This window comes from Salmo trutta, chromosome 21, assembly GCF_901001165.1.
Source record: "Salmo trutta chromosome 21, fSalTru1.1, whole genome shotgun sequence".
Taxonomy (NCBI): Eukaryota; Metazoa; Chordata; class Actinopteri; order Salmoniformes; family Salmonidae; genus Salmo; species Salmo trutta.
Window position 1 is genome coordinate 17,066,177 of NC_042977.1, and position 19,110 is coordinate 17,085,286.

Below are 19,110 nucleotides of genomic sequence, written 5' to 3' on the forward strand. Positions count from 1 at the left end.
TGTCTTCTTATAGCTACTCAAAGTAGTAGTTTCATGCCCATGCTTGGCAGGCTGAAACCTCCCATGCTTCTCCTATAAATGGAAAATGTATTGTATAGGCCAAGGTCAGCCACAGATTTGACACCAGAAAACATGCCCATGCCTATTTGGGATGTCCGCTACAGAAAATGTGGATCAACACGACACAGCCCTCTTGTGTGGAATGCCAAAGGATACAATTATATGACAGATTGTAGAGACAAAGTAACATTTTATGGACACTTTTGTAACGGTACACTCTGCTTTTTCATTCTCTGGAAGTATTTAATTCCGTTTGGGGAGTGATCCATGACCAAATAGATACACTATATATACACAAAGGTATGTGGACACCCCTACAAATTTGTGGATTCGGCTATTTCAGCCACACCCGTTGCCGATCGGTGTATAAAATCGAGCACACAGCCATGCAATCTCCATAAAAAAAACATTGTCAGTAGAATGACCTTACTGAAGACCTCAGTGACTTTCAACGTGGCACCATCATAGGACGCCATCTTTCCAACAAGTCAGCTCGTCAAGAGCTGCAAGTGCTGTTATTGTGAAGTGGAAACGTCTAGGAGCAACAACGGCTCAGCTGCAAAGTGGTAGGCCACACAGGCTCACAGAACAGGACCGCCGAGTGCTGATTCGCGTAGCACGTAAAAATCGTCTGTCCTCGGTTGCAACACTCACTACCGAGTTCTAAACTGCCTCGAAGCAACATCAGCACAATAACTTTGTCAAGAGCTTCATGAAATGGGTTTCCATGGCCAAACAGCCACACACAAGCCTAAGATCACCATGCGCAATCCCAAGCATTGGCTGGAGTGGTGTAAAGCTCGCCGCCATTGGACTCTGGAGCAGTGGAAATGCATTCTCTGGAGTGAGGAATCACGCTTCACCATCTGGGTTTGGCAGATGCCAGGAGAACGCTACCTGCCCCAATGCATAGTGCCAACTGAAGTTTGGTGGAGGAGGAATAATGTTCTGGGGCTGTTTTTCATGGTTCGGGCTAGGCCCCTTAATTCCAGTGAAGGGAAATCTTAATGCTACAGCATACAATGACAGTCTAGACGATTCTGTGCTTCCAACTTTGTGGCAACAGTTTGCGGAAGGCCCGTTCCTGTTTCAGCATGACAATGACCCCCGTGCACAAAGCGGGGTTCATACAGAAATAAGTTTGTTGATATCGGTGTGGAAGAACTTGACTGGCCTGCACAGAGCCCTGACTCAACCCCATTGAACACCTTTGAGATGAATTGCAACGCCGACTGCGAGCCAGGCCTAATCGCCCAACATCAGTGCCCGACCTCACTAATGCTCGTGGCTGAATGGAAGCAAGTCCCCGCAGCAATGTTCCAACATCTAGTGGAAAGCCTTCCCAGAAGAGTGGAGGCTTATAGCAGGAAAGGGGGACCAACTCCATATTAATGCCCATGATTTTGGAATGAGATGGTCGACGAGCAGTTGTCCACATACTTTTGTATTGTGTATTATAAACTAGGTGGTTCGAGTCCTGAATGCTGATCAGACGTATACCACGGGTATGACTAAACATTTTATTTTATGTTGGTAACCAGTTCATAAGACTGGGTTTGTGGTATATGGCCAATATACGACGGCTAAGGGCTGTATCCAGGCACTCTGTGTTGCATCGTGAATTAGAACAGCCCTTAACATTGGTATAAATGGCAATATACCACACCCCCTCGGGCCTTATTGCTTAATTAGCCCGAGTTATTAAGTGTTTGAATTGTAGCATAACAGAACAATTTATTTATACGAATAACAGCTCGTTGGCCTATTCCACGTTTTCCACTGTCTTGCCTTGCTGCAACGTATCATGGCAGTAGACTTTAGGTCGAGAAGTACTTGAAAACAAAGGTTTTACCCCTCACCACCAATAGGCTGTACAGTTGCCTTGATTTCATCATGTTTGTTGACACGGGCTTCGATTATTTGCTCAGTTGCACAGCGGTGAGTAGGGCCTAGGTGAGCCGCATGCGGCTTGAAGAGCAGAAATGATTTCAGTTGCATTCTGATTGCATGAACGGAAGTTTCTCCATTCTCCTCGACGTAAATAGAGTAGCCTGCTTTTGTGTGTGGTGGGCGGGAAATGTCATACAGTTCCGACATGTCTGTAAAGGAGAATTATTACGAAGGAGACCTGAATAGTTTACCCGACGACTCCAATGTTGTCCAACGTTATTTATTACAACTGAGACAGAGGGCACAGAAAGACATCATCGACCCGCAGGACAGGTTGAATTGGTCGGACAGTTTTCTAATAAAGTTTCTGAGAGCGAGAGACTTTGATGTTGAGCTGTCACTGAAGGTTGGTATCCGCGGTGGGTTAACTATTATAAAATCTAACTAAATCTAATGTATTTAGCAGTTGTTTAGAACTTGGAATCAAAACTGTCAGTGAAGGAGAGTTGGGTCGATGCCCCCAAGAACAATGTCCAATTGCTTACACAAAAAAACAGTTTGGTAAACATGTGGTATGTGGACGATGGTCACATTTCGTTTGTTTGCCTATGAAGGGAAATAAGTGACAGCGTTTAACACTTTTTAAGTTAACGTTATTTGATTAAATGTTTTTAGAAAAGAGGCGCTTTTCCCAAGTACTGGGGTAACTGACCCCCCTGTTGTAGAAACATCTCAAGGATGATAAATGGGAACAGGATGCACCTGAGTTCAATTTCGAGTCTCATAGCAAATGGTCTGAATAGTTATGTAAATAAGGGATCTGTTTTTATTTTTCATATATTTGCAAACATTTCTAAAAAACCTTATGGTGTATTGTGTGTAGATTGCTGAGGGTTTTTTATGTTCATTTAATCAATTGTAGAATAAGTCTATAACGTAACAATATGTGGAAAGAAGTTAAGGAGTCTGAATACTTAACGAAGGCACTGTGTGTGTGTCTATATATATATATATATATAAAAAAAAAAATTTTTTTCTAAATGACAAAAATATTATATTAACTTATATTAACTTACCTCCGAATCGTTGCTAGCGACTTAAAAAAAATGTAGATGAGACGGATAATTTTGTTTGTTTTTTATTCTTTGTTTTTTATTCATTATTTTGATTTCAATCTCTCAAAAAAGTAAAAGGTGTAGATCGTTCTCCATCCTCCCGGTTCAGAATGTAATTTTCATTGTCATGCTTGGTTCAATAGCTTGACATGATTTGACAGGCTGACCGCTGGCTGTTTTTCTGTTGCAATCTAAAATATATGTTTTCTTTCCCATCTTTCTTTCTCTCGCTTCCTCTCTCCCTCCATCCTTATAGCTACTAATTAATTACCAGCGTTGGAGGAGAGAGTGCCCAGAGATCAATGCCAACCTGCACCCGTCCTCTGTCCTGGGACTCCTCCAGAATAACTACCATGGAGTGCTGAGGGACCGGGACCTCAGCGGCAGCAGAGTGCTCATCTATAGGATAGGTTAGTTCTCATCTATAGGATAGGTTAGTTCTCATCTATAGGATAGGTTAGTTCTCATCTATAGGATAGGTTAGTTCTCATCTATAGGATAGGTTAGTTCTCATCTATAGGATAGGTTAGTTCTCATCTATAGGATAGGTTAGTTCTCATCTATAGGATAGGTTAGTTCTCATCTATAGGATAGGTTAGTTCTCATCTATAGGATAGGTTAGTTCTCATCTATAGGATAGGTTAGTGCTCACCTATAGGATAGGTTAGTGCTCATCTATATGGTCTGATATGGTGTGGTCTCGGTGTCAGGCAAGGCAAATGGCACCACTGCACAAAACCACCTAAAATGGTATTTAGTACTTGTAGTATTTTATTAGGATCTCCATTAGCTACTGCTAAAGCAGCAGCCACTCATCCTGGGTTCCACACAAACCATAACATAATAAATAACATTAGACAATTACAGCTGAAGGACATAACTACATACATTTAAAATAAGAATACACACGTTCATACATTTGCCTTAGCATTCCATGCATCGTACTCATAACGGCAATACTGCAGCCATTCATTTGCTCATGTATTGCAATCCTTTGCTCTACTACTGTTACAATTGCTTTGTTTAAGCAGGTCCAGATATCCTAATCTCACAGCATCCTTGAATCCTGATATCCTAATCTCACAGCATTCTTGAATCCTGATATCCTAATTTCACAGCATCCTTGAATCCTGATATCCTAATCTCACAGCATCCTTGAATCCTGGTATCCTAATCTCACAGCATCCTTGAATCCTGATATCCTAATCTCACAGCATTCTTGAATCCTGATATCCTAATCTCACAGCATCCTTGAATCCTGATATCCTAATATCACAGCATCCTTGAATCCTGATATCCTAATATCACAGCATCCTTGAATCCTGATATCCTAATATCACAGCATCCTTGAGTCCTGATATCCTAATCTCACAGCATCCTTGAATCCTGATATCCTAATCTCACAGCATCCTTGAATCCTGATATCCTAATCTCACAGCCTCCTTGAATCCTGATATCCTAATCTCACAGCATCCTTGAATCCTGATATCCTAATCTCACAGCACCAGTTCTGTAGAGAGAATTTCACAACATCAGGAACAATCTGTGTCATTGGTTCATAATCATGTGACTCATAGATGCTACTGAACACAAATGTAACACACGAAAATGCAATAATCATGTGGAGTTTCACCATAGTCGTTAACTCCTCATCTCCCCTGGCGTGAACAGAGCCACATATCATTTCGTATGGAGTTGCTGTAACGGGTGTCGTAAGGATTGGACCAAGGTGCAGCGGGAACGTGTATACTCATCTTCTTTATTAAATCAAAAGAAGGAAAAACAAACAAATCACGTATACAAAACAAAGAACGACACTAAACAGTCCTGTCAGGTGCACGGACACAAAACAGGAAACAACTACCCACAAATCCCATTACAAAAACACGGTCAAGGTCAATCCAATGAACTAAACAGAAATAGATAGACTAGACTGAACATAGAAATACACTAACATAGACACAAAAAAAACGGAACACATAAAACAAACACCCCTCTTGCGTAAGTACATAGCCCAACAAACCCCGAACCACATAAAACAAACACCCCCTGCCACATCCTGACCAAACTACAATAACAAATAACCCCTTTACTGGTCAGGACGTGACAGTTGCACGTAAGTTCACCCCTTCTGTGTTCCCCTGATGTGAATGCAGCAACCTTAAATTGTATGGAGTTTCAGTCTGCACTTCACCAAATTCCCCTGACGTGAATAAAGCTACCTTAATTCACTAAATTCTCCTGACATGAATAAACATACCTTGTCATCTACAGTTACCGCCCACAATGTGTAACCTGGGGTTACGTAATCTCTTGAATTGTATGGAATTGCGCCGAAGTTTCACTCCTGCTATGTCCCCCTAACGTCAACGCAGCAACCTTGAAATGTACTTTGAACATTATTAATTTTGATACATCGGCCCATAGCCCTGTGCCATGTGAGGTGGCATACCTACTGTATTTGGTTTAATATAGTATACTCTATAGTAGGTGTATTCAAATCTTACCCTACGAGATCCAGAGCACTGCTAGTTTTCTGTTCTACCTGATCATTAATTGCACCCATCTGGTGTCTCAGGTCTAAATCAGTCCCTGAATAGAAGGGAAGAATTTATAAAAAGCAGTTGAACTGGCTTCGATGTCAAGATTAGAATTGATGTACTCTACAGCTGGGCTCTCCAACCCTGTTCCTGGAGAGCTACCCTCCTGTAGGTTTTTGCTCCAACCCCAGTTGTAACTAACCTTATTCAGCTTATCAACCAGCTAATTGTTAGAATCAAGTGTGCTAGATTAGGGTTACAGGATGGTAGCTCTCCAGGGACAGGGTTGGAGGACCCTGTTCTACTGGGTCATCGGAGAAGTTGTCATTTTTAGATGTCATTTGCAATGTGTTGGCTTGTCTCCTCAGGTCAGTGGAACCCTAAAGACTTCACAGCTTACGAGGTGTTCCGTGTCAGTCTGATCACATCTGAGCTGATCGTCCAGGAGACAGAGACCCAGAGGAATGGACTGAAGGCCATCTTCGACATGCAGGGATGGTGCTTCGCTCACGCCCTCCAGATCAACTCCTCCCTGGCAAAGATGATGTCCTCTGTGCTCACGGTAGGCTATAAGTTGAACTTGGTTGTGTTCATTAGGACACCCAATGAAAAATGTTTTTAAAAGTTTTGCAACTGAAAACAAAAATAGTTTCCTATTGAACCATTGCAGGTAGTCCCTCCCTGTTTCAGTCTGTTTTCTTTAGTTTGGTGCCTAATGAACAGAACCCAGTATTGCTGTTTTTAAAGGGCCCCTCCACTGCTTTCAGAAATAATCTTAGAATGATCAATACTTTTGAAGGTGAGGGTTAGGTCTGGATCCAGAGTTGTCTGTATTGCAGATATCTCATGTTACTCTTACAGAATATAGCTACATACTCAATAGCTATACTGTGAATACGCCTTTAATAATAATACTGTAATAAGCCTCTGTGTAAATGTGATCTTGTCAGGACTCGTTTCCTCTGAAGGTGCGAGGGATCCATCTGATCAATGAGCCCATATTCTTCAGACCCGTCTTCGCCATGATCCGTCCATTCCTGACTGATAAGATCAAACAGCGGGTCAGTCACCATTCTTATGTTCTTGCACTATGACTTTTGCTTCACCTGGATACAACTTTCATACATTGTCAACAGGAGTGATGGAGATGATGATAGTGACCTCAAGATGTTGTTTAGAGCAGGTGCTTATAACCCATTATGATAATGAGGATAATGCTGCCTCTGATGATAATAATGACAACAATGACAATGTTGATCATGACAACTGTGATACTAATTCATGTCAATTCCCTTCTCTTACTCCTAGATCCACATGCACGGCAGTAACTTCAAAGAGACTCTGAGTGGCTTCTTCTCCAAAGACATCCTCCCCCAGGAGTACGGGGGCAGCGGCCCCTCCATGGAGGAGGTGTGTCAGGAGTGGACCTCCCACATCCTGCAGTCTGAGGAACGCCTCACCCAGCTCTCCATCTGCCCTGCAGGAGATGAGGTCACCCCAGACCCAGAGACAGAACCTGACCCTGACAGCCTACAGCTCCTGACTCCAAATGGACTACACATCCCAGAGTGCATCTCAATGACCAACCAACAACCACACAACTTGTAGCATCCTTCTGAAGTGGATGGGGTGCACAACTTCAGCCCTCGAGGTCCAAGATTATATGCAAGTTTACTACCAGTTTCCTGGTTAAGTTTGTCAGTTGATGATGGTAGGACCATGTGCTCAAAAGAGTTGAGTACATTGTGTTTGGAATTAGACCTAGACTACTTTTCTCTATCTCCTGTTTTATGGGTTTTAAAGTATATTAGCAGTATACAGCCAACTGTCTGTTACCATTATGTGTTATAACTAAGACCAAGGTTAAAGATGTATGTTTTAGCTATTTGTTCAATTTTGTGAATGTCTACTGTATTAGAGACTTGTATTTTTATACTATAATTGGTGTTTTAATTATGAAGATTAAAGGTCAATTCCACCACTTTTCAACCTCATTTACATTATCTTCAGCACAATGCCAGTGTCTACATGTGAAAACGGCACATTTCTACATTTTGTAGAAAGAAAATATGAAGTTCTAGCCGATTACATCTGAGATCCGCAGTGACGTGGGGAGCATGAAAATACCCTCCCTCTGGCTAGAAATACTTTACAAGTTTTGAAAACCACTTTTTACTCTACCCTGTGATGTCACAAGCTAGGTTTCCATCCAATTTGCAAGAGATGCTCATGCAAATATTATAAAATCTGCATTAAACAAATATGCACATTTTCCCACCAAAGGTTTGCTTCCATCAAAACAGATTTGTTGCAGACAAAAGGCTGTCCGTGATGACGTAGTGCACATAAAAAACACTTTTGCGCTAAAGATCTCATGTATCAGATAAAAAAACGAATTCCATGTATTTGCATTGCATTTTCCACTCTATGCATGGTTTTGTTTTGTCACACAAACTTGTGATGAATGCCAAACTTGTCCAATCTGGTTTAAGCGCATGCTCTCTAGTTTGCTGATGAAGTGGATGGGTGTCAGGGGAACTCAAGTACTATTTGAGAAGGTCCAGTCACACAAATTTCCTAGGTGGCAAAGGTCTGGATGGATGTCATTTATCAGCAGAGTTAAAAAAAACACCTCCAACCCATGCGACCCCAAACTGTTCACACCCCTCTTGTTGGCGGAGAGAACTGTTTCTACACTGCTCAAAAAAATAAAGGGAACACTTAAACAACACAATGTAACTCCAAGTCAATCACACTTCTGTGAAATCAAACTGTCCACTTAGGAAACAACACTGATTGACAATACATTTCACATGCTGTTGTGCAAATGGAATAGACAACAGGTGGAAATTATAGGCAATTAGCAAGACACCCCCAATAAAGGAGTGGTTCTGCAGGTGGGGACCACAGACCACTTCTCAGCTCCTATGCTTCCTGGCTGATGTTTTGGTCACTTTTGAATGCTGGCGGTGCTTTCACTCTAGTGGTAGCATGAGACGGAGTCGACAACCCACACAAGTGGCTCAGGTAGTGCCGCTCATCCAGGATGGCACATCAATGCGAGCTGTGGCAAGAAGGTTTGCTGTGTCTGTCAGCGTAGTGTCCAGAGCATGGAGGCGCTACCAGGAGAGAGGCCAGTACATCAGGAGACGTGGAGGAGGCCGTAGGAGGGCAACAACCCAGCAGCAGGACTGCTACCTACGCCTTTGTGCAAGGAGGAGCAGGAGAAGCACTGCCAGAGCCCTGCAAAATGACCTCCAGCAGGCCACAAATGTGCATGTGTCTGCTCAAATGGTCAGAAACAGACTCCATGAGGGTGGTATGACGGCCCGACGTCCACAGGTGGGGGTTGTGCTTACAGCCCAACACCGTGCAGGATGTTTGGCATTTGCCAGAGAACACCAAGATTGGCAAATTCGCCACTGGCGCCCTGTGCTCTTCACAGATGAAAGCAGGTTCACACTGAGCACGTGACAGACGTGACAGTGTCTGGAGACGCCGTGGAGAACGTTCTGCTGCCTGCAACATCCTCCAGCATGACCGGTTTGGCGGTGGGTCAGTCATGGTGTGGGGTGACATTTCTTTGGGGGGCCGCACAGCCCTCCATGTGCTCGCCAGAGGTAGCCTGACTGCCATTAGGTACCGAGGTGAGATCCTCAGACCCCTTGTGAGACCATATGCTGGTGCGGTTGGCCCTGGGTTCCTCCTAATGCAAGACAATGCTAGACCTCATGTGGCTGGAGTGTGTCAGCAGTTCCTGCAAGAGGAAGGCATTGATGCTATGGACTGGCCCGCCCATTCCCCAGACCTGAATCAAATTGAGCACATCTGAGACATCATGTCTCGCTCCATCCACCAACGCCACATTGCACCACAGACTGTCCAGGAGTTGGTGGATGCTTTAGTCCAGGTCTGGGAGGAAATCCCTCAGGAGACCATCAGCCACCTCATCAGAAGCATGCCCAGGCGTTGTAGGGAGGTCATACAGGCACGTGGAGGCCACACACACTGCTGAGCCTCATTTTGACTTGTTTTAAGGACATTACATCAAAGTTGGATCAGCCTGTAGTGTGGTTTTCCACTTTAATTTTGAGTGTGACTCCAAATACAGACCTCCATGGGTTGATAAATTGGATTTCCATTGATTATTTTTGTGTGATTTTGTTGTCAGCACATTCAACTATGTAAAGAAAAAAGTATTTAATAAGATTATTTCTTTCATTCAGATCTAGGATGTGTTGTTTAAGTGTTCCCTTTATTTTTTTGAGCAATATATATATATATATATATATATACACACACAGGACCAGTCAACAGTTTGGACACACCTACTCATATATACTACTCATATATAGATATATATATATATATTTATTGGCCTATGGTCGGTATTAACTCCATTCTGGGTCCGGATCAGAGTCCGCCAGTTGAGTATGGGGTTAGGTTATATGATGAGATGGATAAGAAAGAGCAAGATCATTCTTATTTACTAATTTGCAGCTAAGGACTGATCATCATGTCACTATTATACAAATTAAGACCCTCAATATTTATTGGAAAGGAGCATCAAGCTCATCACCATGCACTTACCATCCTGTGAAAGTCATCATTTATTTAATCTGTAGCTTAATAAAATGTGCATGCTTTATTAAAGTCGTAGTGGGAGGACCATACAACATAGCATCGCGTGACTGCACATTTACCTCAACATGATGGTTATTCTATCAACAATTGCGCAATAAATCGTTTCCATCACAATTTATTTTACTGACACAAAAAGATCCCACCACATTTCTTGTTTCCATCATAGCCGTTGTGATTAGGAATCCTAGAGGACATATATTCTGCAGGATTCCTGCAGAATTCTTTGTAAGGGAAGTCCTGCAGGATATCCCACAGGATTTTCGGGGCAACTTTCCTGTAAGACAATTCCTGTATGTAGGAATTATGCAGGTAGCCCTTCACAAAAACAATCCAGCAGGAATCCTGCAGAATATACAGTGCATTCGGAAAGTATTCAGACCCCTTGACTTTTTCTACATTGTTACTTTACAGCCTCATTCTAAAATGGATTTTAAAAAAATTACCCCTCAATCTACACACAATACCCCATAATGACAAAGCAAAAACAGGTTCATAGTAATTTTAGCAAATGTATAAAAATAAAAAACTGAAATATCACATTTACATAAGTATTCAGACCCTTTACTCAGTACTTTGTTGAAGCACCTTTGGCAGGGATTACAGCATCAAGTCTTCTTGGGTATGACGCTACAAGCTTGGCACACCTGTACTTGGGGAGGTTCTCCCATTCTTCTCTGCAGATCCTCTCAAGCTGTCAGGTTGGATGGGGGGTGTTGTTGCACAGTGATTTTCAGGTCTCTCCAGAGATGTTCAATCGGGTTCAAGTCCGGGCTCTGACTGGATCACTCAAGGACATTCAGAGACTTGTCCCGAAGCCACTTCTGTGTTGTCTTGGCTGTGTGCTTAGGGTCATTGTCTTGTTGGAAGGTCAACCTTCCCCCCAGTCTGAGGTCCTGAGCGCACTGGAGCAGGTTTTCCTCAAGGAACTTTGTACTTTGCTCCGTTCATCTTTCCCTCAATCCTGACTAGTCTCCCAGTCCCTGCTTCTGAATGAAGCATGATGCTGCCACCACCGTGCTTCACTGTAGAGATGGTGCCAGGTTTCCTCCAGATGTGACACTTGGCATCAGGCCAAAGAGTTCAATCTTGTTTCATCAGACCAGAGAATCTTGTTTCTCATGGTCTGAGTACTTTAGGTCCCTTTTGGCAAACTCCAAGCGGGCTGTCATGTGCCTTTTACTGAGGAGAGGCTTCCGTCACGCCACTCTACCATAAAGCCCTGATTGGTGGGGGCCTCCCGAGTAGCGCAGCGGTCTAAGGCACTGCATCACATGCAGTGCTAGAGGCGTTACTACAGACCCAGGTTAATTTCCCGGGCTGTGCCACAATCGTCCGTGGCATGGAGTCCCATAGGACAGCGCATAATTGGCCCAGCGTCGTCCGGGTTAGGGGAGGGTTTGGCCGGTGGAGCTTTACTTGGCTCATCGCGCTCTAACGACTCCTTGTGACGGGCCGGGTGCCTGCGGGCTGACCCCGGTCGCCAGTTGAACAGTGTTTCCTCTGACACAGTGGTGCAGCTGGCTTCCGGGTTATGCTGGCGGGTGTTAAGAAGTATTTTGACCATAATGACACTTTTGAAATGCAGTATATTTGTCCAACATGCCAGTATTTCTTTGGCAGTGAAGTGCCAGATCTTTGCACATCATGTGCTTGCCTCCCTGGGGATGTGCCATCTCTTGTCAAGAGTAGATCAGTGTTTATGAAATTGTCAGTCAAAAAACAACTAGAGGAAAGGTTATCAGATCCCAAATTCTGCAATGCATTAGAATATAAGTATTCTTGGTCCAAAAGCAGCCCAGATAGTATAGATTACATTTTTGACGGCGCACTATACAAGTCAAAATATGCCCTTAATGGCACTGATTTAATGAACTTTTCACTCTCATGGAATGTGGAAGGCGTTCCAATATTCAAGTCCTTTCCCTTTCACATCTGGCCCCTAAAAGTCATAGTTAATTAACTTCCCCCAAAAGGCTGCTTTTAGCTTGTGTATCACAGCTGCAGATGTGGTGCTGTGAAGCTTGTCAAGTTCGAAGTATCTGCTGTAGTAGTCCACTGTTACGATGTAGTCCTCGTTGTTCCAGGTGAACAGATCCCAAAAGGCAGGCGACGGAACCTGTAGCGTCCAAACGGTGTGTTGAATGTTGTGAGCTTAGATGACTCTTCTGTGAGCTTGATAGCCCAGTAGCCTGATCTAGCGTCCATGACACTGAAGTAGTGTGCTCCCGCTAGTTTGTGTGTGATGCCATCTAGCGTCGGTAAAGGGTAATGGGGCCGTTTGATAGCCTTGTTCAAGTCTCTTGGGTCGAGGCATACTCGGAGCTTGCCTGTGCGTCGGTCGGTTCTGTAACCTTGGTGACTATGTCAGATTGTTCCATGCTCTCCAACTCTTTCTTCAGACGGGCACGGAGAGCATGGGGAATCTTTCTCGGGGGGTAGACCACAGGGGTTGCGTCTGGGTCAAGGTGAATGGTACATTCTCCTGGGAATAATCCTATTCCTGTAAAGACATCAGCAAACTCCTCCAGTACATTTCCTGTCTCTACTGGTGCTGTTACTGATAAAACTAGCTTGATGAGGTCCATGTCTAAGCATGCTTTAAGACCTAGCACTGCAGGTGCTCTAGTGTCAACAACGTAAAAGTCCAACATCATGTCACTTTCCTTGTATTTGCATTTGAAAGTGCATGTGCCTTTTACTGGGAGCTGTTCACCACCATAACCAGTCAGTCTGCACATGGTGGGCTGTAGCTCGCACTCAGATGTCAAGCTGCTGTACTTATTCAGAGGAATAATGTTTACTTGTGCACCAGTGTCTAGTTTGAACTTTAGCTTTGTGCCTTATGTTCCTATCTCAATGTCAGCAAAGGCTTGCTCTGTCTCTGATATGTGACTTTTTTGTGTCACTGAATCAATAAACAGTTCATCATCATTTGACTCTTTGATTGACATTTCATCTTCACTCACTGTGTGTACTGTTTTTCCACGGTAAGCTCTGCACACTTTTGCAAAGTGATTCCATTTACCACATTTAGTACACTGTTTGCCTTTAGCTGGGCAATTTCCTTGTTCGCCATGCACTTTGTATCCACAATATCCACATGTTTTGGGGCGTTTTGAGTCTGTGTCGCTCTGTTTTGGAGTTATGTCTCTCTCCGTTCTGAAACGCGCTCTCTGGGCACCGGAGGTGTGCTTTGATGTCTGCCTGACTGCGTGCACTGCTTGTTCACGTGATGCGCTCGTGCTGCGCGCGAAATGGTTTTCATCTGAGCCTGTGCTAGCTCGTGAGATCTGGCTATGTCGATAGCTTTGTCCAGCGTTAGCTCAGACCCAACATTCAAAAGTTTCTCTCTCACTCGCGGTGAGTGTATTCCAAATATGATACGGTCCCTGACCATCTCATCCTTGTTTGCATAATCACAGTCTTTCACAAGCAGACGCAGCTCAGTCACAAACGGTTCAAAAGACTCGCTAGCTCCCTGTACTTTCTCATGGAATTTGTACCTAGCGAAAATTGTATTAGTCTTCGGCACAACATATGCTTCAAAACGATCGTAGTATGTTTTCAGTACCTTTGATTCAGCCTCGGTAAGTGTCCATGTGTTGTAAATATCTCTCCCTTTTTCACGATCCAGAGGAGCAGGTAGCTACATTTTTCCTCTTCTCCTCTTTCCTTCAGAGGACCCGTGAACATTAGCTCCACATGCTGTTTGTACTTACGCCATGCATCGGGGAAGTTTGTAGACTCCCAGTCCATTCGAGGTGAAGGAACTCCAGAAAAATCCATCTTTTAAGACCATTTACTCTGACACCATGTCTTGTTTTGTACGCTTTGTACAAATAATAAAACGCAGAACTACAGGATGTTTCTTAACATAACTCTTTATTAACTAGCTACAACTACATGTTCTCCTATCTCCAACCACGATCAACTGACTATGCCCTAACCGTCTGGGTGGTCTTACCCAATCACTGCACAGTAGGATACGGCGGTAAAATGCATCCAATTATAATTCAGTATGTATTCACATATGAATATTACAGACACCTGTGAGATTATGAGGAAATCATCCAAAGATAGGAGTTACATAGTTCAAAACACACAAGATCAAGCACACACAAAATAACATTTTTGTTTTATTTTTTTATTTTGAAATAATCTTTCATTGACAAGCTATAAGTGAATTATTGATGCCCAGAGCTGGAAACACATCAGATGGCTTCCACAACATGTCAACAATATCAGAAAGATCTAACAACTGCTAACCTAATGATTCATTTCATACCGCCTTAATTTCATACTGTTCTTGGGGACCTTCAATGCTGCAGAATTGTTTTGGTACCCTTCCCCAGATCTGTGCCTCGACACAATCCTGTCTCAGAGCTCTACGGACAATTCCTTCGACCTCACGGCTTGGTTTTTGCTCTGACATGCACTGTGCAAACATCTCAAGGATGATTCATGGGAACAGGATGCACCCGAGTTCAATTTCGAGTCTCATAGCAAAGGGTTTGAATACTTATGTAAATAAGTGTTTGAATTTTTTATACATTTGCAAAAATAGCTAAAAACCTGTTTCGCTTTGTCATTATGTGGTATTGTAGATTGATGAGGAACATTTTTTACTTAATCAATTTGTCATGCGACTCTAACATGCAGGAGGGTTAAAGTCAGGCGCAGGAGACTAAGGTACGTGGGGAAAAACACGTTTTAATAAACACAGTCCTAGAGTGCCGTAAATACAAGGCAGGTAAAAATCAAGCAACAGGCAAGAACCTTAAACGGAGTCGGGACGCAGCCCAACCAACACGTGTGCCTCAAACCGAACGGCAGAGTAAAAACTCAAATTCCCAACCTACAATACAATGACACAAATAATCCCGCACACTCCCAAACCAAAACAGACAGACTAAATACCCCCACTAATAACTAACTCAAAACAGGTGCTAACCTAAACAGACATTACCAAATGAAAATGAAAAGGAGATCGGTGGCAGCTAGTAGGCCGGCGACGACGACCGCCGAGCGCCGCCCGAACGGGGAGAGGCGCCACCTTCTGTAGACGTTGTGACACAATTTTAGAAAAAGGCTGTAATGTAACAAAATGTGGAAAAAGTCAAGGGGTCTGAATACTTTCCAGATGCTCTGTATATAAATACATTATTACATTGACTGAACTGTGGGCCTACTGAAAGCATTATCAATTGTGTTGATATCTATCAAATAAAAATAACATTAATTATATTTATTGCATGTGGACATAGTCATTTATTAAATTTCTCATCTGCTGAGTTGAAATGTCTGACATTGCACTATATTTCAAAAGTATATTTTCTCTTTTATCACAACATACTGTATCTCAAATCCTCTAGTTAACTTGAAATTGCCACATCCTGCAGGAATGTACTTGGTCCTGCAGGTATTGCCATATCCTGTACAAATATCAAAATCCTAAAGGTTTCAGTCCTGCATGAATTCTGCAGGAATCTACTTGGTCCTGCAGGAATTGCCATATCCTTAAGGAATATGAAAATCCTGCAGGTTTTTGTCTTGCAGGATTCCTGTAGCAATTTACTTGGTCCTGCAGGTATTGCCATATCCTGTACGAATATCAAAATCCTTGTTTCAGTCCTGCATGATTCCTGCAGGAATTGCCATATCCTGCAGGAATATCAAAATCCTGCAGGGTTCGGTCCTGCAGTAGTCCTGCAGGAATTGTCATGTTTGTGCAGGATTTTCAACATTTCTGCTGGACAAGCCATACTCTTACAGGAGTCCTGCTGGAGCATTAGGGACAAATCCTGCAGGACGCCTGCACAATTCCTTCACAAAGGTTGAATTCTTGCAGAGAAGCATTTCTTAGGACCTTTTTTCTTATATTTTTAACCACAGATCAGGAAACATGCTTTTTTCACATATAGTGCCTTCAGAAAGTATTCATACCCCTTTACTTATTCCACCATTTGTTGTGTTACAGCCGGAATTCAAAATTGATTAACTATATGTTTTTTCTCACTCATCTACACACAATACCCCATAATGACAAAGTGAAAACATATTTTCATAAATTTTAGCAAATTTAATGAAAATGAAATACAGAAATATCTCATATACATAAGTCTTCAACCCCTGAGTCAATCGCTACTTTCTAAAATAAGCTTTGGCAGTGATTACAGCTGTGAGTTTTTCTGGGTAAGTCTCTCAGCGTTTTCCACAGTTGGATTGTGCAACACTTGCCCATTTTTTATTTTTTTTATTCTTCAAGTTCTATCAAATTGGTTGTTGATAATGGTTATGTCTTGCCATAGATTTTCAAGTAAATTTAAGTCAAAACCTGACACTCGGCCACTCAGGAACATTCACTGTCTTCTTGGTAAGCAAATCCAGTATATAGTTGGCCTTGTGTTTTAGGTTATTGTCCTGCTGAAAGGTGAATTCATCTCCCAGTGTCTGGTGGAAGCAGAATGAACCAGGTTTTCCTCTAACATTTTGCCTGTGCTTAGCTCCATTACATTTATTTTTTATCCTGAAAAACTCCCCAGGATACCCATAACATGATGCAGCCACCACTGTGCTTGGAAATATGGAGACTGGTACTCAGTAATGTGTTGTATTGGATTTGCCCCAAACATAACACTTTGTATTCAGGACAAAAAGTTAATTGCTTTGACACATTTTTTGCATTATTACTTAGTGCCTTGTTGCAGACAGGATGCATGTTTTGGAATATTTTATTTTCTGTACAGGCTTCCTTATTTTCACTCTGCCAATTAAGTTAGTATTGTGGATTAACTACAATGTTGTTGATCTATCCTCAGTTTTCTTCTAGCACAGCCATTAAACTCTGTAACTGTTTTAACGTCATCATTGGCCTCATGGGGAAACCCCTAAGCGGTATCCTTCCTCTCCGGCAACTGAGTTAGGAAGGACGCCTTTATCTTTGTAGTGACTGAGTGTATTGATACACCATCCAAAGTGTAATGAATTACTTCACCATGCTCAAAGGGATATTCAATGTCTACCAATAGGTGTCCTTCTTTGCAAGGTATTGGAAAACCTCCCTGGTCTTTGTGGTTGAATATGTGTTTGAAATCCACTGCTTGACTGAGGGACCTTACAGATAATTTTATGTGAGGGGTACAGAGATGCAACTTATCATGTGACTTGTTAAGCACATTTTTACTACTGAAATAATTTAGGCTTACCATAACAAAGGGATTGAATACTTATTGACTCAAGACATTTCAGCTTTTCATTTTGGTAAACATTTCCAAAAACCTAATTCTACTTTGACATTATGGGGTATTGTGTGTAGGCCAGTGACAAAAAATATTCTACTTTTAATCCATTTAAAATGTTGTCTGTAACACAACAATGTGGAAAAGTGAAGGGGTTTCTGAAGGCACTGTACAGTATGTAGACACTGGGTTGGTGCTGGAGATAATAAGAGGATGAAAAGTGGCAGAATTTCCTGAATATCCTTTGTCCAGTGTTAAAAACTCAGAGCACATTGATTAAGTTCTTTGCTGTTTCGTCTCATTTTCATACAGGGTCATGAAAGAGAGTCGAAACTTGTCGAAACTTGTCCCCAGAAACTTTCACATTGTAGCATCTCTATCTCAAATGAGAAAATAAGTGCAAAATAGAACTGTGTATGTTGTTACAGAAGCACTAGTCCATTCCCTGTCTTTATGTGAAATGGTCCAAAGGTCGAAAAGCTGGTGTGGTAGTGTGAAGGGTGTTGAGCTTGGTTGGGTTCTCTCACAACAGTATTTTGAGCCCGGCTGGACTCTTTCACAGTCTGTTGTGTTGACTTTGCCTGGGTACTCTCTTCTTCTTAACCTTCGGCCCTTTTCTAACTGGTCAGTAAACACTGGATGGTCGACATGTACGTTTTGGCCTCACCTGCAGAGCATAAGTCCTATGTCAATGTTTGAGGAGATTCTATCACTTTTGGACCATGGATTCATTTAATCATTTCTTTTATTTGAGTTTGTTTGTTTGGAGTTTGGGAGCAAGATGAGAGCAAAATGATTTTTTATGAAGTGCCTCTTGTGTTTTTCTATTGACGTTTTAGTTGAGGCTTGTTTGGAACACACTGCTTGCTACACCTCTATGACCAATAACATTGCATTGAGGAAATGCGAACATACCAGTAATTCCAAGGAACTTTGTGTCATTCTGTGGTTCCTGATACAGTCATCTGGGAAGACGACGTGGGTGTCGATTAAAGCAGCCCTCCGCACCTCTTTGATTCAGAGGGGTTGGGTTAAATGCGGAAGACACATTCAGTTGAATGCATTCAGTTGTACAACTGACTAAATATCCCCCTTTCCTTCCTTCCTCATATGGAAAGTTTTATTGTACCTACTATTATTAGTACTGTAATTAGACAACTTATCCACTAATTTATTTGAAAGTTTTCTAAACCCCTGTAATTTGACTGTATCAAGTGAATATTTTATTTTAAGAAACTACAAAATAACATTATTACCCCCATTTGTAATTTTTCTTGTTCTTACCAATGATATTTTAACTTTCAGGTTTTCTGAATTTCAGTCTATGCCTTATGCTCCAATAAATAGAAATCCATAGAAGTAGAGCAAAAAGCATTAGGAGTCTATCAACCATATATTTAACTAGTTATGGAGTCTATCAACCATATATGTAACTAGTTATGGAGTCTATCAACCATATATTTAACTAGTTATGGAGTCTATCAACCATATATTTAACTAGTTATGGAGTCTATCAACCATATATGTAACTAGTTATGGAGTCTATCAACCATATATTTAACTAGTTATGGAGTCTATCAACCATATATTTAACTAGTTATGGAGTCTATCAACCATATATTT

At 42.1% G+C, this 19,110-nt stretch overlaps 1 protein-coding gene across 1 annotated transcript; it reads left to right on the forward strand.

Moving 5' to 3' along the window:
• The first annotated feature begins 1,991 nt into the window (after positions 1 to 1,991).
• Positions 1,992 to 7,587, forward strand: LOC115156831 (alpha-tocopherol transfer protein). The gene is made up of 5 exons (XM_029704559.1): positions 1,992 to 2,356; positions 3,322 to 3,475; positions 5,974 to 6,167; positions 6,556 to 6,666; positions 6,914 to 7,587. Exons 1-5 carry the CDS (start codon positions 2,138 to 2,140, stop codon positions 7,211 to 7,213), a joined length of 978 nt encoding a protein of 325 aa, XP_029560419.1. The 5' UTR covers positions 1,992 to 2,137; the 3' UTR covers positions 7,214 to 7,587.
• The last annotated feature ends 11,523 nt before the right edge of the window (positions 7,588 to 19,110 follow it).

Bases quoted from the DNA above. Each gene is read 5' to 3' on its own strand.
- LOC115156831 (XM_029704559.1), top strand. From the start codon at position 2,138: ATGTCATACAGTTCCGACATGTCTGTAAAGGAGAATTATTACGAAGGA. The intron at 2,357-3,321 runs GTTGGTATCCGC...CCATCCTTATAG, and splicing joins ATGTTGAGCTGTCACTGAAG to CTACTAATTAATTACCAGCG. The intron at 6,667-6,913 runs GTCAGTCACCAT...TCTTACTCCTAG, and splicing joins CTGATAAGATCAAACAGCGG to ATCCACATGCACGGCAGTAA.